This window comes from Myripristis murdjan, chromosome 16 (assembly GCF_902150065.1).
Source record: "Myripristis murdjan chromosome 16, fMyrMur1.1, whole genome shotgun sequence".
In the NCBI taxonomy this organism is placed as follows: Eukaryota; Metazoa; Chordata; class Actinopteri; order Holocentriformes; family Holocentridae; genus Myripristis; species Myripristis murdjan.
In genome coordinates, this window is record NC_043995.1 from 2,895,001 (window position 1) to 2,918,393 (window position 23,393).

At 40.6% G+C, this 23,393-nt stretch overlaps 1 protein-coding gene across 1 annotated transcript in view; it reads left to right on the forward strand.

Annotated features, from left to right (window-relative positions):
• Positions 1 to 23,393, forward strand: part of LOC115373660 (glutamate receptor, ionotropic, kainate 2) — a 233,538-nt gene that overhangs the window by 207,926 nt on the left and 2,219 nt on the right. The window contains exon 16 of the mRNA XM_030072153.1: positions 6,885 to 7,135. Coding sequence (XP_029928013.1) covers positions 6,885 to 7,135 — 251 coding nt within the window. The remainder of the gene's footprint in view (positions 1 to 6,884; positions 7,136 to 23,393) is intronic.

The window sequence follows — 23,393 nt, forward strand, 5'->3', positions numbered from 1 at the left end:
CTCATCAGGGTCACACATGTCACTGATGTGGGAGAGTGTGTGGCTTGAGGATGTCCCTACTACATGTATGTTTCAAATAAAAACATGAATCTCTTAATTATTTGAATAGTTCAGTATTGTTTGCAGTGTTACAGATATGTTTATTCATGGCAGTGGCACTATTAGGCCATCACTTATTTTTGTTTCCACTTTACCTTTTGCTGTCACTTTACGTTTAAAATAAAAACTTGAATAAATAAACCTGTGTATTATTTGAATAGCTTAGTATTGAATGCACAATAACAAGGTACATTTATACATGTCACGAGGCCCAGTTTAATATAAAACACAATTTTATACAATATATATTGAAGGGGATCCCTGCTCCATCACTCGATCAGGTTGGGGTCCTTGGCTTGAAAAACGTTGAAGACCCCTGACTTAGATTATTGATTTATGGATTTAAAAATACAGCATTCATGTACACATAGGTATTTTGCCACAGTTGCATTGCTCAGACTGTGAATGCATGATTAGTTTTTTGTTTTGCTGGCATTTGGACTCTGTTGGACACTCTGTAGTGGAGGCTGCGGTCCCTAAGCGAGAACTTTGTGCGTGCATGGTGAAGCCAGCTGAGCCACACCAAGCTCTCCTGGGCTGTTGTTTGGTTGTGATCATTGTTGTGCTTGTGTGTGTTTCCATGTTCATGTGTGGTGCATTCACAGTACGTGTGTATTTCCAATAGCCCTCTCCCCCAGAGAGGTCATTAAATGGAGTCATGGCCAACAACGTATCACCATTGCAGGATTTATTTGCCAAGGCTGCAGTGCCAGCCTGTGAAACCACAGTTACTTCCTCTGCCTCCACTGTATCTCATGAGGCTCTGCATTATTTCTCCCTCTCCCCCTCTCTTTGTCTCGGCCTAATGACGATCAATCTTCATTTAGCTTCATTAGGCTGCATTAATCATATGCGTTTAGGGGAAGTGCCTCCACTGCTTGTCAGCAGGCTGCCGTTCTCCCAGTCGTCACTGCTGATGCCCAGCAGGTCATTCAGCTCTGCCTCATGAACAGGAAGAGTCCTGAATAGATTTCTGGGAGATGGAGGATCTCCAAAGCCGTGACCTGAGGCAACAGCCTCCCACCCATCACCCTCCCCCCGCCACACACACACACACACACACACACACACACACACACACACACACACACACGTCACTGTCTGGGATCTGTGTGATAGAGAGAGGAGGTGAAGGTAGAGAAAAAGAGATATTACACAGGGCCCTTGCAATGAATGAAGATTCAGCAGGAGCATCAATTTTATTTCAGAGTCCCGGCATCTAACATCTCTTGCCATCGAAACTTACCAACTCATATCAGCTAAATCCCTGGGGACAAGTGGAGCAATGACCGATGACTGACAAGATATATAAATTATTTGGTCAGTGTGATAAATTACTATATGTAGCCCACCAAATTATCAGCTTCGAAGGACCGCTGGCTTCTGAATTCCTCTCTCATGGGGTTTTACTTTTCATCAGGGCTTCCAGATATGGAATGCTGACTTGATCTTTGCTCTTCATTATATTAATTAAAACTGCAAACTGCACTAAAAGGCCTTTTCAACCAACAATTCATTGGTAGTGTTCCGGTTCACAAACCTAATTCTGAACATTTGGACTGGAACCGGAAGAGTTGGTTCCCAGCTGGGACCAAAAAATAGTAGGATCTGAAAAGGAAAGAGTGGGTGTGTTATTCTACAGGGAGACAGCAGAGAAATCAAAGAGCGTGCAGTGGTCTGCCAAAGACACAAAACCATCGCTTTCAGTTTGGACATCTCGTGAATTTCAGGAAGAGCAGGAAGGTAGTGCAAGAAAAGGAGTGGGCGAAGGCTGAATTTATTAGAACCCAGGATCATTATTATCAAGTTAAAAAAAATAAATTCAGAGAGCCCAAAAACGACAAGGAAAAGGGTATTTTTGGGGAATATTAGAAACTCCTTGATGGTGTGCTGGGTCATAGAGCAGCAGACTGGGGCTGAATTCAGCCACAGTAATGCTGGAGTCAGGGCCCAGTGGCACTTCTGTCACACTGGTTCAGCTCCAAACTGGTGCAAACATGGACCACCTCACTAGAATCTTGGTTCCAAGAATCCTGAGCATTAGCGGTTCAAGAACTGGAGCTGTTTTCGTCAATGGCCATTAGATTCAGCCCCTGAGGCAAATCTGAACTTAGGATCAGCAGAATATCTGAGTGCAGATAGGAACCCAAGATGAGAACTTGCTTATTATATTCATAAAAAAAGCATTCATAAAGCTTTCCAGTTTTTCTGAGTCCCCAGAAAGTAATCATTTTAAACACTTACACACATCTATTTGCTCTCCTTTGTTTTTGTCCCCAGACTTAGCATGCAAAACAAATCTCTAGATGTATTACAAAGAAGAAGAACAAAATTGCTCTTGCTGGGCTAAAAATACACATGTTTAGAGTGCCAGGCATTGCAGCACATTTGAATTTCTAGGCTTTCTTTTTTTTTTTCTTTTTTCTTTTTTTTTCTTTTTTTTTTGAGAGACAATACATTAGGGATCGGTGTGCTATTACTCTGCTTTGATCTGGCAGATTACAGCTATGTGTCTTATTCTGGATTCACCATGGCCTGTCACTTCGCTCTCCACTCTTCCCTGAATTGAAGGATTAAGCGCTTCTCTTACTGGTGCACATGCTGAGAAGGCTTGTTTTCAGCTCGCAAATTAACATATTCTGTTTATCACCGACAAACACAACAATCATTGACTCGTCTCTCAAGAAATTCCTCGCTATGCAGCTTCATTTCCAGTGAGACGCCACCTACAGTACAGTAGGTGGTTGTATAAGCTCAGCCATGTGTGCAGCATCACAGGGCAGTATTCACACTATAGTTGAAAAATGTCTCCATTTTAATCGTTTTTCCACCCCTCACATGTGACCCACATCTAATCTAATCCGTGTGAACAACAAAAGACTGCATGGAGTCAGTTTCAGTTCCCATCAAAAGGATATAAGGTACAAAATCAGATCCACAGGCATGCACCCTGCAAGCTGCTTGTATTTCAAGGTGTAAATCAGAAACTGTCAGCCAAAGCTGCTGCGACAATTATGACAATGACCCTAATTCACTTTTACATCATAGTTTAAACTGTGGAGTTGATAGCCTACAATAGGTTAACCTCAGAAAGTGGCCAGCAAAATACCATGAGTACATTTCCAAGTATTGTGTTGCACATCAGGTTGTAAAAGACACAAACATAAAAAAAAAAAAAATACACAGAAAAAACATAGAACCAAAACAAAGGAGTGCAGCATCAGGGGCAAACAGAATATTCTGTTTGCACATATTCTGAGCAAACATAATTGTATATCTTCATAGAAAAACCTATACCTAAAATGAGTTCATAGTTCTTGCAAAGGTATTGTCGGCAGGACGGTCATTTGATCTTACAACCCAATAGGATGTAGAATAGCTAACCCTCGTAATAGAGTATTTGGGCCATCTTTCTGTCAGTATTGCATAGCAGGATGCCAAATACATGTATATTTAAAAATGATATTTTCCTGCAGGAATGTAAGTCAGCCTTTCTAATTGGAAAAGGTGGAGCAGGTTGACTGGCTACATTTCCATGGAGAAAATGGTAAATGGTAAATGGTAAATGGACTGCATTTCTATAGTGCTTTTCTAGTCTAATGACCACTCAAAGCGCTTTACAATGTTTTTGCCTCACATTCACCCGTTCACACACACATTCACACACTGAAAAAGAATGTCCTGACATAATAAAAAATACCATTCTAGGTGTGAACTGATCCTTTGGATAATAATTTGAAAACAAAGGCTTACAAATCCATATCTGGACAGGAGAATTAACTTAACATACACATTTTTGTAATCAGCCACTAATTGGAATATGGAAGTTATCCTGGTACAATGGTCACAGTTCTTTGCAATGGCTACAGTGAACATAAAAATAGCCGCCGCTCTGACCATCCTGCTATGCTGATTTGAATAGGAGAGTATGCTCTGACAAGTTCAAGTTGTCAGTTAACGTAATTATTTGGAATTTACAGTCTGAATTTACCCCCTTATTAATCCCAGAATGCAATGCACTGTTGCATGTTGCGAGATTAAAGTAAAATTGAGAAATTGTCTCAGTAGCTTGTTTAAGTCAGCTTTAGCATGGGGGACAACGAGACACAACAATGCAAAGAAAGGGTTTTGGGGGTTCTTTGATGATTGGTCTTTTGTGCATGATTCTTTCCAGCATTGCTAGTTGTACTGGATATGGGTTACAAGTAAGAATGAATAGAGCAGTCGTCCAAAAACATCAGATGTGAACAGCAATGCTGATCTGAACATAAAAGAGGCTCCTGTTCTCTGTGTGAACATGGCACATTACAGTGTACGTCTGGGGAAGCTGAAGAACAGTGCATCCAACATGAAGCCATATATAGAAACTATACATATTTTTGTTCATTTAAAAAATGATTTGATGTCCATTAACTTGGGATACATTGTTCGTGTCAAGTACATTTTTCACTGTGCAACAGTATATATTGGTCAGCCAATATTATCGGCCATATTGTCCAGTCACAGATATATGGATATCATATTGACACATGTTGACCAGTATGAGCTAGAGTGAAGGTACTGGTATCATGTGAAACTAGATGAATCTGAGGCATCCATTGGTACCAAACAAGTCATGCTAGGAGACTGGCAAGGAGGCTTCATATCACTCCAAAGTTAAGTTAAATTCTGGTGAGGGGAAAATAGCACAGCTATTTTCAGCAGGGTCCCTTGACCTCTGACCTCCAAATCTCTGAATGAAAATGGGTTCTCTGGGCACCCAAGGCTCTCCCCTTTGCACACATGCCCACCTCATGCTAATGCCATGCAGTTTGGGGCAAAAACCATGCAGACTTTTGCATGGAGTACAAATGTGTGATGATGTTAGCCTCCATAGTAGCCATTTCATGGTGGAGAAATCATTTTTTAAAGTATATTCTTTATTTAAATGGTGAGCAATTGACTGACACTGAGCAGTACTGATGTTTATTAAGCTATTTATGTTGAATATGCTTTAATAAGGGTATTTGTTTAAGAAAGCAGCCTTTGCATAGTCATATCGGTGCACAATCCAATCTAAAGTCAGTATCAGTATTGGTCTCAAAAATGCCATATCAGTCAGGCACTAGGTGACAGGCTGCATGGTACACCAGTTTGTTCACTTTGGTGGTGTGAATGTGGGTCATTACACTGGGCAGAGACCTGGCTGACACAGCGCGGTATCAGCTTTTTACTATATGAGAACATTTTCACATTCAACCCCTCAATGATATTATGGATGAGGTCTTTTCATTTGTTTTGATCCAGCGGACTTGGCAGAATTTCAAGGCCTCTCGGTTCTCTGGCCAAGCGAGTGAGTTATCTGACACACTTTAGCTGTTGTTCCACAATGGAGCCGGACGGAAGGTATTTAGGTGGAAATGAATAACAAGAGCAGAGCGCGCCTCACGTTTTGTCATCGCCGCGATGACAGATGTTTTTGAAACGCGCCGGCCGGCTGCTGTGAAATAAAGAGTCACATACTAGAAGCCCTTGGGCAGAGATGAAGGACATAAAAGATGTAAAGTATTTGAACATGGCCTTGTGACTGCAGCCATGCTGCCACAAGGCTGAGGGTTGCAGCGAAAAGCTTAGCTCCAGCAGGGAGTGCAGCTTATCATTGTCAACGTTTAGGGTCTTTTGGGGCCACTAGACAATCCTGTTGCTAAACTGGCTCTGCATACTAACTAGTAATCACACAGATTGCTACTCCACACGCTATCCTATTGATAATGTTTGCTAATCTAAATATGTTTTTCCCCCAGTGCACCAAGGAGAGCTCGTTCTAAGTGTTTGTGATAATAGGTGTTATTAGTTTTATAAATAATTTAAGCAGCATTAACATCCTGATTGCGGTGTATAGGCTGTGCCACCGGGAGATTTGGAGAGGGAGGATATGAAAGAGGTCTGGCAGGATTCAAGGTTTTTTTTTTTTTTTTTGTTATTTATTTATTTTTGTACCAGGCCTCAGCCTTCAGGTTTAATCAGGGATCTCGGCATGTGACTGGTTTTGATCAGCAGTGCTGGGAAGATGCTGGAGCTGTTTACCTGAATGGGGAGGCGGCAGTGGGGCTGCTGGGAAGACACAGGGGAGTGGGATTCATCCGATGCGCTGCAGACATCTCATCGGGGCAGAGGGGAGCACTTCAAAGCTCACGTTGGGAATGTCTTTATTTATTAAGCCAACAAAACACCTCTTACTGAAAGCATTACCACAAATTAAGCATGACAACTAGATTTAATTAGAGAAGTGAACTGGTAGAATGGTAGGAAATATGGGTCTCTGTGGTTTTATTTGTTTATTATTGTTAGGCCCTTAAAGGAGTGATGTTGTTAGCACCGGTACACTGAAATATTCTGAAAGAAACACTGAAATGTACATAAATGTACACTGAAATATACTGAAGCATACACATTAAAATTCTGAAATGTAGGTCGAAATTAACTGAAATATATTTAAAGGGATATTTCACCCAATTTGAAAACTGTTGTGGAAGACATCCCCACCCTCCAACTCAGCTAAGCTTTGGAAATTACAACATTATGATATAATATTACACAATCAGTATCTCCATACGACATATTTATGTAGTTGTTTTTGTGGGCTATTTATTCCTGTTTTTGTACAGACTGGGCAATTCAGAAGTCTGGGTTGGGAAAAACCTCAACCAATATTCAATAAATGCAATTTGTATTCCTTACCAGCGAGTAAGATAAAGGCTCTGGTGGCTGCTCATGTTGACCTTGCATCTCTCTTGGTCCCTCAGGCTCTCCGTACAGAGATAAGATCACTATTGCCATCCTGCAGCTTCAGGAGGAAGGGAAGCTGCACATGATGAAGGAGAAGTGGTGGAGGGGTAATGGCTGTCCGGAGGAGGAGAGTAAGGAGGCCAGTGCTCTCGGGGTGCAGAACATCGGCGGGATCTTCATCGTCCTGGCCGCCGGACTCGTCCTCTCGGTGTTCGTGGCGGTGGGCGAGTTTCTCTACAAGTCCCGACAGAATGCACAACTCGAAAAGGTAAGAACCTTCTCTGACACGTTTCTATCTCACATTTGAAGCAACCCACATATTTAGTAGGATGGCAGAATTTCTTACCATTATCACACGGCACACGGTAGCCATTCTCATGGCACCAAAAGAAGTATAGTTACTCAAGACCCAATGCTACAACAGCCTTTGCCAGGACATATCAAAACACTTGACTGAGTAGATTCTTACTAATGTTAACTAAGCTGTAGGTGGACAACTCTGTAGCATCATCTACCCTCACATAACAGCAAGAAACAAAATATATGTTGAGTTCTTCAATCACATAGTGACTTGAACAGATCATCTGTCTGCCATTTCCGGAAGCTTATATAATAACAATATTTTAAACTATACAGTAAGATAAGGGTTGGTTTCTTTGCATTTATTCATTTAGGCCCAATGGCGACAACGAGATAAGAAACGTGAGGAATTCTGCTGTCACCATGGATCCAAGCTAGACTTTAACCATCATCTCAAATGACCTCAAGAAAAACTCCAGAAACTCCACTGTAATCTGACATGATCTAAAATGCCCCTAAATTATTAAACTGTTTGTTTTTTTCTGACACTCTAGAGTGAATGGAAACACTAACCGCAGTTGGACACTTTGTAAAATGTTTGGAGCGTTAGGAATGCTATATAGTTGGATCATGTGTTTGATAGGCACGTGCCAGGAAGGTTTGCCCTGCTGCATGACCCACGGCTTGAACAGTCACATTCACTAACACATGCCTTTTGCCTTTGCTGTCCATCATCACTTTGCATATTGTCATCCTACTTACACAACACAAGAAACTCTGAGGCACTGACTGCCTGCACCGACATATAAAACCTGTGTAAATAGAGGAATTATAGTTAAGATGATGCCCACAGTCACTGTAGCTGCTGTCTATAGGGGAGAACGGGGTAAACAGAGATGCTTTTTACATTTCATGAATTCACAGCAAAGCAAATGTGAACCGACTTCAAACATTTGTCATGTATACTTAACCTGATTGTCTATCCACAGAAATTAAAACATTGCTTCTAATTAATGCTGTTTTAGGTATGAGCTATGAAAACTGTCGGTCCCTTGGCAAAGCTTGTCCCCAGGCAGGGGTAAACTGAGCATGGGTGTAGGGTAAAAAGTGCCATACGGAATTAACTTCATATATGAAATGAAATAAAGTCACACCATTCTTGAAAAATAGGTAATAAGTCACATCATTAATTTCAGCAGTGGAACAAATGTTTTCAAGTTTTCAGTGCACAGCAACCAACAGTACAGTAATACACAGTAACTCCACTGGCTTAGCTTAACAAAACTCGACATAACAGATCTTCCGGAGAAAACAGGCCAAAGGTTTAGGGGTGAGCCACGATCTGGCCGTGCTTGGTGGTGCAGATGTGTTTAGCTGTCACATGTTCACAATATGTTGCATCAGGTGAATTCTGTGTATGCTGCTGCTGCTGCTGTGTGAAGATGTGTGTGAGAGTTAGTTGGTGTGTGGGTGTGTCCAGGAGAGAGAGAGAGAGAGAGAGAGAGAGAGAGAGAGAGAGAGAGAGAGAGAGAGAGCAAGAGAGAGAGAGTTTGAATGCATGTTTTTTTCTCTACAACAGCAGAAAGTAAAACTTGAACACATAGGCTATATTGAACATGTAAGAAAATGTTAATATTATATTGGTTGGGGGTAAGGTTGGCAGCACATTTTACCCAACAACCTCCATTTTCATAAAACTGCTGCTTTTGCCGACTCAATTTTATGACCTCAATTTGTAAGCCTATACAGCGATGAACTAATATGCAATAACGTCCCAGACTTATTTATTTCTAACATTCATGATATTTTCATCATGATGAATTCTCTTTGCATGACAAAAATCCTGTTTTTGATCTTGACTTGCTTACCACTCTTTCCACAGGCTCGTCTTCCATCACAGCCTGGGCGAAATGAAACGTTCCTCCTCAGTCTCTGATCACATGGTTCATTTTGTGTATGGTTGCTTAGATACAAAGGGTGGCTCATTTTACCCACCGGCATAATTTACCCCATTCTCCCCTATTGTCTAATGAAATCAGGATCTAAATGTGTTTCTGATATCAGTTCAAAACAGTTTACCAAGCTGTTTTAATATGAATTTTAACCATGCTGTAATATCTTATTGGGTTGACACTGAATATAGCACATGTTTGCCCAACAGACACTTGCTGGGTTTCCTTCAAGTTAGAATTAAGGATAGTGACATATCTAGTTGATGATTCTGTATATTCTAAAATCTTTGAGGGCAATTACTAACTGAGCAATTATCATATATTGACTAGAAACAATACAGCCTCCTTTAAGTTGAGCTCTCCTCCAGTGATGCCTGGCTTTAAAAGTAATAGGCTCTCATGGGAAGGCAGAATCGTAAATTCCAGCTTGCAGAGCCATACAATACTTAGCCTTGAAGAGCAGAGTAAAAGCTTCTTTCAACACCTTCCATCGATTACAGGCAGTGTCTCAAGGTAGGTGAAAGATCATGTATTGATGAGAGCGAGATGCTGTCTTTACGTGCAGGAAACAGACTCACAAATGCACACGAGGACACATGCATAAACACACAAATGCAATCCCAGACGTCCATGAACACCACAAAGCTGTGCCTATGACTAAAAGGTGTTCAGTGCACTATAGTGAAGGAAGCAGCGAGTTACATGATAATGCACAAGTCATAGGGAGCAGGGTGCATAATGTGGGTTGATTGGGATTCAGTCATGTTTACCTTGTAGAATGTCCCAATAACATCACTGATTGGTTGACCCTGCCACATTGGCTCTGAAACAGTGTTCTGATAACATGACAGTCTTACAGCAAGCAGCTATGAATCAAAGAATGAATCAAACTGCAACATATGGGAGGGTTAGGCTTAAATACATAATGGCTAAATATATAGTGTGTTTTTGAGGTTCATTCAGTAAATAAAAGTGGATAGACTCATAAAGTAACTTAGATTTGTCTCTAAATGTAGCTTACTGTGATACAATAAACTGTCTTGTCTTTAGCCCTAGTTACTCTAAAACGCTTGAAGTCCGTTCAGTCAGCCTGGACAAACGGTTAGCAAAGCACTCGATGTGAAGGTTATAATGCAGCTTCTAGCCAACTAATGGTGATGTTTGCGTTTCAATAGTTTATAGAGGCCCAAATCACACGTGGTTAGCTCAGCAGATACTGTGGTTAGCCAGCTAAGAAGTTGGCATTGGGTAAACACAATATTTTTCAGATGTACAACTTAATCAGCTCCTATGTAAAATCCAGGCAAGCATTTGGCAGATGGTGAGGTAGAGGAGGTGGTGGAGTTCAGCAAGCCAAGTCAGCACAGCCTCTCCACAATATGATAATGTGGCACTGTAAAGAGGTGGTGAGAAAACAGCTTTGAAAACTGTTCTGGGATGATATCAGAATATTTTGGTTCTGATTCCACAAAACGCTGCAGGTAACAGCTGCAGACCATCATCTCTAGTGTCTACAGTCGTCTATAGCTGGTGACTGCTGTACTTGTGTTTTGGTGTTATATTTACACAGGTTTTTAACACCGATACAGCACATCAACATCTGCAGTACACACAGTGTTTTGCTGGGATGATTCTTGTGTTGATGTGCTCATGAGAGCACGCCTTTTGCTTTTCAATATGTTGCTGAGTAATCCAACAAGTAATCGCCTACTTTTTTTTTTTTTTTCAGAAGTTACCAATAGTCTGACAGCAGTGCTTTTTTTTTTTTTTTTTTTTTTTTTTATAGCAGCTACCATGGTTTTGATTAAAATAACCCATTTACATGCAGTCTGTTTCTCCACAGCCATGATTGAAATATTTCATATGTAACAATAGCTCTGATAGGTGCCAGGTACAGTAGGTTCTACTGGAGACAGACCTATGATTAAAAACACAGAGTGACTGATACAGTTCCATGGCATTTTGAGGTTATATTTATTCAGAATAAGCTAAAGAAACCTCACAGACACACTCAGTAGACCCAGCAGACACCAGTCAGGCACATTTTTAAGGGGAACACTGCACACCACCCTACCTTTCAAAGCTATGTGTTACTTAGAGGCACCGGGTTGTTCACGGGTTGTGCACTAATACCACAAGTGTAACGTGTTTTGCACCCTGATATGTGGTCATGCTGTTGATAAGAGCACGGAAAGGTTTTCCATACTTGCTACACTGTCATTGGTTTACTTGGTTGAAAGCTATCGCCATTACACTGATTGAGTTATCAGGCCAGAAAAGACAGCACTGGATCACCATCAAACAGGGTTAGACCAATATGGTTTTTTGAAGGCCAATACCAGTGTTTTTGTTTGGAAGCTGCTAGAGGACTGTGTCCGCTGACATTGTCTTTGAATTTGACCATTTGCGTGCCAGAAACGTTTTGGCACCGAAAAATGAATGTTACCTGCAGAACATTCTTCTTCAATGTGGAAAAGCCTCTGAAAGGGCTGTCTGATCAGCATGGGAGACTAAAACACGTATTAATGAAATTCTTTTAGCAACTCTTCAATTGTTGGAGAATCTGGGATGCTGGACAAAAGCCATAATTGAAATAAAATGTGAACTGATAATCCATTTTCACTGCAGGTTTTCCAGACTTTACAGCACCTCTATCTGTGGCCTGTGACACTGACCGGCCAAGATTAGATACTACATAGAAGGCCGGTGTTGGCAAACTGATGTATCGGTCTAACCCTAACATGACATTTATTTATTGGTCTCCATATATTGATCCCCAAAATCCTTAAATCAGGCTAATCTGTGAAAATCGACCATATATTTTGTTTCTTTGCTCCAGGCTTTTCCAGTAATTGCATACCACCCACTTTTACAGTATGGGGTTGTTTTTCACCATGATGCTGAAAGTGTCAACTTGAAAAATGTGGTGCTAAGCATCTCTTTGTTGTGTTTCACATGCTTGACAGCGCACACCCTGCAATTTGCATTTTATAATTACTTCTGTTTTGTAACATTAAAAAGGAGTAAAAATAGCAGCTAGTCATTTATATAATGGGATGAGCCATACACCCTCTTATACAATAGAGGAACTGTTGATAGTGTTTTTAATAGTTAAATAGACATGTTAACGCCATACATGTGTGTTTTTGAGATTACTGCATTTCCTAATCTCAGATTGTAATACTATGCGATGAGAGAACTGTCAGATGAAGTTATCCACTTGTTAAAAATTTTAATAAAAAGTATTAATAAACATTTGATAAGTTTACAAAACATAGGCTGCTGTAGGCTTGTCATTTCAATTCATCCACCCGACACTGTAAAGTTCTTTTTTTTTTTTAAATGTTTTTTCTCTCTAGTGTGTTCCCTTCACATTCTGTCAGTACATTCCATTGCCAACATGTTGCCTTTTTTTCTTTTTCTTTTTTTTTTTGGCATCTTAGTGTGGGTAAACTGAAAGGTGATATTTCAGTTATTAAAGGGGATAGCTCACCTATTTTGAAAAATTTGGTATCATTTCACTTCCCCCCCAGCTGTTGTATAGGACAGCAGTGGTGCTCTCTTCCTCTCATTGTTACTGAGTGCTGGATACTGGCTGGATGCTCCAAATGCTAACTGTTAGCCTCCTGCCACTGAGCTGCACTTCCCCCCAGCTAACACTCTGAAAAATAACCACTGTTGCTATTTCAAAACATTTGTGGCTATAGTCAGCTATGTATGTTTACATATTCAGGCCATTGTATGGAGAAATATGGAGTAATATTCCAAGAAAAAACAAAAAAAAATTCCATGATTAAAGTCCTAAAAATTTATGAGAAAAAAAAAATTTGGAGATTATAAAGTTGCAGCTTCATGAGAAAAAAAGACAGTTGTTCTCCTCCTGTGGGATTCAATCAGAAGGAAATCTTGGTGATTTTAGCCCTGAATCTCAATCTTCTCATCAGCATGTGGACTTTGAAGAGACGTTGCTGTGACTTGGGCCGATTCAGAAGAAAACAGTCTTGTGATTCTGGGCTCACATCAGCAGCATTTCCTTGTTCCTAAATCCCATGTCAAAGTAGAATGTGCTGAGGTGATCAGCTGCAGGCCTGAGACACGGTGAGCAGCAGCGTCTGCAGCGTGAGGCTGATCCAACCTCACACAGTCAACACATGCGCTTCACTGACCAACACGTGCTTCACTCACCAAATAGTAAAACAACTATTTTTTCTGAGCTTTTTCTCATAAATTTGTGACTGTAGAATCTCAGAATTTTCAAGTTGTTCTCTCAGAAATTTGTGGGGGGTTTTTTGTTTGTTTTTTCTTGAAAATGTACGACTTTAATCTCAGAGATTTTGAGTTTTTTTCTTGGAATTAAGTCATTTAAGTTATTTTTCAGAATGTTAGCTGGGGGGAAGTCCAGGTCAATGGCAGGAGGCTAACAGTTAGCATTTGGAGCATCTAGCCAGTATCCAGCACTCAGTAACAATGAGAGGAAGAGAGCAGGGGGAACATGAAGTAATATGATATTTTTCAAAAGTGGTGAACTCTTGCTTTAAATTTTTGGTACTTATTTCATGTGAACTTTTAGTAAGCATACTTGAACTAAATGGCATATATTTTTTGAATTTTAAGAGGATATCAATATTTGGCAAATCTGAAAAAAATAATCTATATTAATGTACATTTTTTCCATCAAAATAGCTGTGGTTGCTAGATCACATGCCTCATACACTTTGAATGGAGCATTTCTTTGTCATCTCCGCCCCAACCTGTCAGATTTCCATGATTACCATGGTTGTCCCCCTCCTCCTTTTTCCTCCTCCATCTCCTGCTCCTCCCTCCTACGCCCCCCCCCCCCCCCCCTTCCTCCCCCAGCTCCTCCTCCGCTTCCTCCTCCCACTTCTTCTCCTCCCACTCCTCCTCCTCTTGCTGCTCTTCCCTCTCTTCCTGCCTGCTGCTGAGGCTGCTGCAGACTAACCTGGCTCCCCGGGTGCAGGGACCACCAGCTGTGTGTGAGGAACCCATCTCATCACCCCGTGCACACACACACACACACACACACACACACACACACACACACACAAACACACAAACACAAACACACACACACACACACACATACTTGCATGCATATGAATATGCACACAAATACATGCGGCACAAATGAGAGAAAGTATTTTGATTTCAGAGGTTTGTCTGAGGTAAATGATAATAAATAAAATAAAGTTTTAATTATGTTAACATTTGTCAGAGGAAGAGCTCCTCTGCAGGCTGATGTAATCTCAATGGCTGAGTTACACCTCAATGGGTGGAGCCAAAGGAACCAGTTTTTTCTTGCTAAGTCCTGTTAGAATAAGGGCCAGTGAGAAAGGTAAGAAGGTAAGAAAGAGGAAAGAAGAGGTGGAAGCTGAAAAAAATGCAGACTAATCATAGGGAGTTATGTGAGTTAGCCACGCTGAGGTTCCTGGCTCCACCTGTTGATGTTTAATGTAACCAGTGATATCATATCTGCCTCAGGTATGATGGTGTATTGTGGAGCCAGGGAAGGGGGGTTATATTCTGAGAAGAAATCCTGTAATGGCCCTAAAACACCATCCAACTGTGGAGCAGCTCTGTCTCTGAGAAATGTTCACAGCGATGTCCAGTCTGCCAGTGCATGGATTCAAACCCTGGAGGAAACTAACAAGAACGTGCATACGGATAAGAATCTAAATCTAAAAAAAGGCCAAATGATGCAAAACAACGGAGTGCAAGTGATTAGCATAAAGACGCAAAAGTGTCGAGAAAGAATTCTGGTGCTGAGGACTTTTATCTGTCTGCATGATGTTTTTTTAGATTTTGCACTTCTTGTCACTTTTGCACCAAATGTAAATCGATGTCACTCGTGTGTTTGCACGGCTTGTTTTAAACACGTCCTTGTTGCATCCCCTTTGACACACATTTGCGCACACAGAAAAACATGCACGCGGGTCGATACATGCACACAAAATTAGACACAAGAACAAACACGGCATTATAAGCTTAGCATCGGATGAAGGTGAGAACGCAGATTGGTTATTTCCAAAAAGCAGCTTCTCCCTCACTGCCCACCAGGGCTGAGAGATGGAGGGTGAACTAAGGATCGCAGCCATGCCCCATCCCATCTGCATCACAGCTTCACATCTGTTCCTCCTCCATTCAGGCTAAAACTGAGCCAAATTCATTCTCACAGGTGAGGAACCCTCAAACCCACATGTTAGATTTAGAAATAATTGAGGGAAATTACAGGGAAATGTCATATGGCCAGCAGTGGTGATAATAAGATGCAGTCAGATCTCATCAGTCCTTGTGCTGTAAGATGCAGTTCATTCCAGAGTAATGTTTACCTGCTGAAAAAATGTATTCCAGAGCATGGTGCATTGGATGGATCGGACGGAAACATTTTTACTTTTGATTGCTTTGAGATTACTGCACCTACAAAATCCACAGCGTGAGATTGATCAGACTTCTCCATTTTATTCTCTACTTTGATATCTTTGTGATATACCACCCAATCAAACATTATTTTGGTGTAAAATGATGCCTGTGCAAATCATTCCATTTTTTTTTTAGAGCATATCTGAATAACATTTATGAGAATCATGACCTCTCCATTTTGCCTCCTTAAAGCGGGCCGCCCTTCCTCTGAGCTAAGTGTCGTGCGGCGGTACAGCTGCAGGTTTGTTGGGTGTCATAAAAACTATGTAATCCACTGACCCTAAACAGCCTCCATCAATCCAGTGTGACACTGGCAGGCAACCATGATGGCAATGTGTCCCCTGAGTCAGAGCCTAGTGTTTCCCAAAGCCTGCAGCTTTACGGCCGTTACCGGTAAAACATTGCCATACCATTTAATGTCACTGGGAAAAGAAAAAAAAAAAAAAAAAAAAAAAATCAATAGCCATGAAAAGGTTGTTTGAGAGTGGCTCACACAATCAGCACGTAGACCATAAGTAATACATCTGAGCAATATATCATATTTGTAGACATTTTAATTATTTGCAGCAGGTGTAACCTCAAAGTTATTACAATTACTGTTTTCAAGGGGAGAGAAAATAAAGGACAAATGCAAGAACTACAAATGCAATGTATAATGCAATTCATGCCTATGTACGTCACAGAAAGTTATTTTGAAATAATATTCAATTTAAAGATGCTATGTACAGCATTAAACACTGTTAAATTGAATGTGATACTTTGGCACACTTACGCAAACAAATGAGACCATGGAGGAAATAATTGGCAAGCCTCTGTCTCTCCAGCGGTATTGTTAGTGATATTGTTCCTCAGTTTTAAAGGGACAGTTCACCCATTTTGAAAAATGGGATATCATTTCACTTCCCCCCAGCTGTTCTGTAGGACAGTAGTGGCTCTATCTTCCTCTCATTGTTACTGAGTGCTGGATACTGGCTGGATGCTACAAATGCTAACTGTTAGCTTCCTGCCATTGAGCTGGACCAGCCGCAAGAATAAGTGAGGCCACTTCTAGGAGGCAATGTAGAGCACTAAAATTGGGCTAAACAGAGTCAAATGAACAGTGGACAATGGGACCAGAACATCAGTTCTCTAAATTACTTTTTTTTTTTTTTTTTAATAATTGATCAGCAGTTCTCAATTTTTTTTTCAGTAATGTACCCCCTTTGAAATATTTTTCAGCCAAGTTCATACTGACCAGTGCAAAAAACAAACAAACAAACAAACCTGAGGATGTTTTGTGGTTTCTGGTTTTGCCTCTTAGTCACTTCTTTCTCCTTGTTTGCAGCTGTATCAACCACAGCTGCATTTCAACCACAAATCCATTTTCTGGAATTTTTGTCTTGGCTCCTCGGTGACAGTGAACAAACGTCCTCGCTCGATGTTCACGGCAGCAGATTGAAACCACAAACACACACATTTGACTCCCTCAGGAAACCTGGAGGGAATACTGAATATAAAACGTGGTTTATCAAACATAGAACGACTTTTATAAATGTAACTTATGATGGCTTTGAGTAGTTATCTTCAGATTGTGCATGACTGATATTTTTTAAATTAACATTTTAAAAAATCTCATGCACCCCCTGCAGTACTCGAACGTACTCCGAAGGGTACGTGTACCCCATTAGAGAACCACTGGCTTAGATGAATAAAATCTGGAGCCATTTAGGGGATTTTTTTCTGTGCTCAACACTGCCCCTGATGGACAAAAGACTGTATTTCACTTTTTCTCTGCCATTCTGCCCTCAGTGGCCATGGTTCAGCTTTCTCTCTTTGTAGGTAAATTTGACCCGGTGACACACAGTATACAATGTGGTGTTGATGCTTGCAGAGGGTGCCAGTTTTCTCAGTTTTCTTACTTGTTTGTTGTAATTATAATAATGCTACAAAAATATGTCCAGTTTCATGCAGAGATAGTGGCAATACTTTCATTGCTGGTAATAGTCCATTAGGCCAGTCAATCAACAGCAGCATCAGTTATCATAAAGGCAGGCAAATTGTAAGCAGACGGCTGGCTAGAACAAGCCTCTATAAACTACACTAAGAACTTAAACTCAGTAATATTTACTGTGTCTCCATCCTGTTTCTCTTTGTGTATAAAGACAATTAGGCCGCAAAGTGGACTGTGGGCTACAGTGCTAATGATTTCAATACAAGTGAACAGTTTGTTCGTCCTATTACCCCTCAGCCGCCAAAAACGTCCACCCAGAGAACCATTTCCCCTGCTAGTAGAAGTATCTGCACTCTTAGTATTGGTACTGCTGAACACAGTATTTACAGATGCCATAGTAGCTTATGTGAATAGAGGAGAAAACACAAGAAGCAGCAGTTTAATTGGGCGTGCAGCAACACAAGATTTGAGTCAGACTAGATAGAACATGCATCAATAACTCATGGCGTTCTGTGGGCCTGGCAGCAGCCAAATTTATCATGGGAGTCGTGCTCACCAGGAATATTTATGTGCATGTGGAGATACCTGTCTGCTTGTGTCTGTGTTTTTACATGCACTGTGCAGTGTGGTGTGAGTTAGTTCGTGCTTGTGCTTTGCTATTTTGTATCATTATATATATATATATATATATATATATATGAGTGTGTGTACGTGTGTCTAGTCTTTTGTGCACTCTGGAGAGGCCACAGAAACTTTTTTTTTTCTTTCATGCCCACAAAATACGTATTTGAAGTCATGAAATCCTCAGTTGTGCTTTACTGTTTTGAGCTGAATTTGATATCTTTAGCTCTCAAAGTCAAAACTGTGTCTGTGTTTTGGTTCAGTTGTACCTATGATCTATAGACAACATGCCCACGGTTTAATACTGGGCTCTTTGGTTAAAGTGGACTTTGACATGGGCATATATTGCATGCTGTATGTGTGCCCTGGGAGGATACTGCAGATTGCCCCAAAACTCATAATAAATTATGCAATTTATTATGAATTTTAAAAATAATAATTCATAGTAGGGCTGAACGATTGATTGAATTATTATCGAAAATCACACCATGGCCAAATGCTATATCCAAAACATAGGAGCTGCAATTTTTTAATAAAGGTGGAATGTGTGACAAAACACTGCAAATGAAATATTATGGTGCTACAGAGATTCTCCGGCTTACAAATTGTATTTTTACGATATAAGAAACCCTATTTGTTTTGTACAGACCCCAGCAAGAATCACATTATCATCATGTTAATAGCTTTTTCAGTGAAAATGAAAAATTAGAACACAAAAAATATTATCCCTACTAAAATGGTGAATCATATTGCAGATGCAATATCTGTAAAATTAATTGCACTACATTTTATTTTTTTACCATATTGTTCAAGCTTAATTAGTTAATAGTTAATTCAAAATTACCCTTCTTTAAAATTTTTGCCTACATTTATTTATAGCCATGCTGTTTTCCATTGCCTTGTAGTTGGTTTACATTGAATGACTTTATCCAAATTAGCCAACCTCGTTAGAGTCGTCTTGCTCATGATAATGCTACATCTGCATAACACATCCACATGTCAGAGTACACCTTAATCGAAGAACCTCTTGTCTATTAAAACTTTATCGTTTTCTTTAGATGAGACTACAAATTATGCGAAACGTGGGCACACTTTCATTAATTTGAGAGCTTGAGACAGTAAATTGAGAGCACGAAAAAAGGAAATTGTGCACACATAATAGGATTTTGTGGGCACAATTTAGTATGAAAAAACAAAATCAGCGACCTCTCCAGGGCGCGGTGTATTACTTCACCACACAGCACGTTTTTCCTTTGTATCCTCATCAATCCACTCTGCCTCATTCGCTGCTCCCAGATGGAGCCGTCCATCTCATTTGACCGTCATCCATCCACCAAGCACAAATGCACCGTAATGCCACTGTTGCCAGAGCTGGGGGAAAAGTGCCTTAAATCAACCATCCTATGGAAATCACAGCTTGGTCAGTATTCGCTAACACAGGTTTTCCACAAAACAAGCAGCCTCTGAGACAAGATTTAAAGAGACAAATTCTGAGGCTGCACCATTAATAGTGAACTGTAAACTGATTTGGAAGGCTTGCAAAAATATTTGTCTACCTTCACCATCCAACTGAGTTTTGATGGTAATGCACATATAATAATAAGCCAGAAATCACTCTCAATAGACTCATCTCTTATTGCCAGTGAGGCATTTTGAGTTTGTTTCTGCATTCTGATGCTTCCGCATTTTGAAGAGAGGGAAAAGATTGGATTTTCTTATTGGGAGAATTTTCCCTTTAATGGGCCATACATTGCATGAATACATTTAATCATTTCATTATGCAGTCATTAATTCTTTCATTTATTATGTATTCATGTTATTCATACCCAATCAGGCTCTTTATCATGAAATTGTTTGGTATGGGGCCCAGATGTACAGCTATGATAATCACTGCACATAGTTAAAGCTGCGATAGCAAGATTTAAGATAAATAAATAAACATCTGTAAAAATCCAGCTGTCTTATCAACTTAAATCTCAAAGTACAGCTGCAACATAGAAGAGCTTCCCGTCCTCTCGAATTGACGTGCTGTAGATTCTCCCTGTTTTCACAAATTAAGTTCTGGTGTTAGTCTCGTCACTGGAGGAAAAGCTCTGCACAAGAAGTGGTACATCAAAAAGGAAAAAGCCACATTAAAACATCACAGAAACAGCCCAATGTTGAAAAAACGGTTTAGCCGGCTATATTCATATGGCCATCTGCCCACCTTTGATTTTAAAGAAGTTCACCACCTCTCTTTTGATGTTTTTAGAAAGCATTCTGAAAACCTGGGAAAACAGTAACTTGCAGAGACAGTTGGAGGAAAGTGCTTCCAACAAAAGTAAATAACATGTAATCAAAAAATGGCTCCTGGAATTCACTGAATATGATAGATTTATGATATAACAGTGTATGTGTAGAGATAAAATATATATGTATATATATATATATATATGTATATATATATATATATATATATATATATATATATATATATATATATATACATACATATATATACATAATAGTGTCAGAGTATCTGGTAGGGATGGTAGGAATCAGTTCATGACTGACTGATTTGATTTACTTGATCCCACCCTCAAGCAACCTGAGGAGCAATGGCGTCACAATAAAGAAACTAACCAGTAGCCTAAAAAACTGAATTGAAAATAATCCACTTATCTGAATTAACTTTTTCTGAAACTAGTCTCTTATCTTTCTTTGCTCTTTTAAGTGGTTAGACTTAAATCTAGGCTCAAATAAAGATAAATGTGGTAGACTATGTGTTCTGCCTTCCATTTGGACTAATTTACAACTCAGCTGACAACTCAACACCTTGGACAAATAAAGTCTGTCAGATTCATCTGTCACTGTTAACTTGCTGTGTACAGAGCAGATTAAGTGGCCCTGACACTAACCCACAAAATGAAGACTGTGGCCCCACCTTGCTGAAAAGTTCATTCAGTCCTACACAGCAAGTGAACTCAGCTTTAGCAACTGAACCGACTGAACCAACTGAGCAAATGAATCACACATCTGCGCTTCTTCCATCACACACTGATACAGCAGCTGAACCGTTCACCAGTTCAAAACAAAGATGTCAATTCCACAACTGTGTCACCATAACCCAAATGAGCAAAATGAATGAATTGTGCAGTTGGGCTTGGACCATGAAATTTGGGTGTCACAGAAAGATGATTATGAAGGGAGTTTGACAATTTGTGGGTGGGTTGTGAGTGTGGTAGACGAAGCCTATTGTGGAGAGTAGCAAGCAAGCATTGAAATAATTGCCACGGCCAGCAAATGATGACTGTCTTTGTTCTGAAAACTGTCATTAGAAGCATACCAGCTCACTTAGGACTGTTCCTAAATTAACATGTTGGAGGTGATACAAATTCAAAAATAAATTAATAAATGCCAGGAGTACTTTCCAAACTTGCAGCAAATACCAGCAGGTGAAGCAAGCGGCACTGCTTCGGCTAAAAATCCGGTTGCTTTGCCTCCATGTCAAGCCTCTAAAGCTCTGCTACTGGCTGGAAACTGCATTGAACTTCTGTGTTTTTAATGCTGGGGAGAGTAGCGATGGACGATGAGAGGCTGATCTTGACCGTATAGAAGCATTCTATGATGTTTGTAGCACAGGTTACAAGAGCCGAAGCAACAAAGAGACATGGGTGGAAGGTGTTAAGATGTTAATCTCAAGTAATTAACACAACCATAGAGAGCTCACCCGTCTTTGTCAGGTAAAAGATGGAAAAAGTGCACAAAACAAGTAAACCAGCACTCTGCAAGGTGACTGGTTCCTGTTTTTGTGACTATGGCCCTGCTCTTGTGTAGATATATCCAAACTGTGTCTAGATTCAGTTGAGACAGGTTGTAGTTCACACTTGGCATTAAAAATGCAACCACTTGTGTTCAGACACCACATCCCTGCTCTATATGCAAATAGTTACTGCATTAATTTCATTCATCACCGTTCCTGCGCTTGCACTCCAAATCAAAACAATACAGCTGGCTTCCACCTCAGACCAAAGTTTCATGTGTCTTACTTTATTTTAATGGAATATTTTTGGATTTAGCCCCCTCTCTTGTCACACAAATGAACATGGACATCTGCTTTTGTAGATGACGCAGGTGACTAGGCGGTCCTCGGTTGCAGTCAGGGACACATGCTTTCTCACTACAAAACATGTGTGGACAAATGCATCCCAGGGCACCTCTGAATGTGGCTTTAGTGATCAGATCTCAGTGTGTCTTTAAATGTTTTGAGTGCGTTCAGACCTGTCTTTAGCTCGGTCCTCCAGTGAGCAAATCACCCAAGATGGATGTTAAAACCAGATCTGAACAGTCCCAAAGACAGTGGGATCGTGCCAGCACAGTTCCCTAGGTGATATTGTCGGGTTATCGCTTGTTTGCTCACGAGCAGTGTGGAACAGGAGTCAGAACTGTACGGAGCACAGTCCAACCACAGACACTGAGGACACTTGAAATTTTGATACAGTTAGTGAACCGATTTGAGTCGTTCACTTCAAGGTTTGATTGAAACTCTGAATGACATTTGTGATGTCAAACCATCGCCACTTGATGTCAGCCTCAGAATCCATGAGGGCTTCTTTCTATACTCATCATTTTGCGCTGACACTCAGCAGTCATACCATCATAAAAAAAGGCAAAGGTACCAATTTCTCCACCAGCCGGTGCCTCAGTAGATGTGATGCAGCCAAAAGATGTGATGCATTTTGAGTCTGGCAAAACTCAAACTAGACGAGGCAGGTTGAGGGAAAGCTGGTACACCAGAGAGAAGTAAATTATAACACTTCATCACAAAATAACTCCTGCAATGCATTGAGCATTACAGACTGTAGGAGAAACCAATGGATTTTTCTTTTTAATGTTTTCAAAAGTAGAATGACATCTTGTAATGCATCGTGATCAAACGCTGTGGACTATCGTTGGACTGCCAATGCATGGAAAGGACGGCAGTGACCACAAAATCAGCACTGATATATTATTGCCACACCACACTGAGCAACCCAAGCCTGCCATTACACTTTACACTTTACTGCACAGCCTACGGACCTGCAACATCCCTCGCTCCAACTCCTTTCACTGTCCCCAGCCATCCCTTGGCCAGCTTCCTCTGTATCCCCAGCCTGTTCTACTGTATACTTCACCATTTGTCCCCTGTGGCAGCTCTGAGCCGAGGTGGCAGCGTGTGCGTGTGTGTGATTGGGTGGGGGGGGGGGGGGGGGGGCGACAAAAGGAGGCTGCCCACAGGGAGAACTGGCTTGTTCTGCTGCCCATAA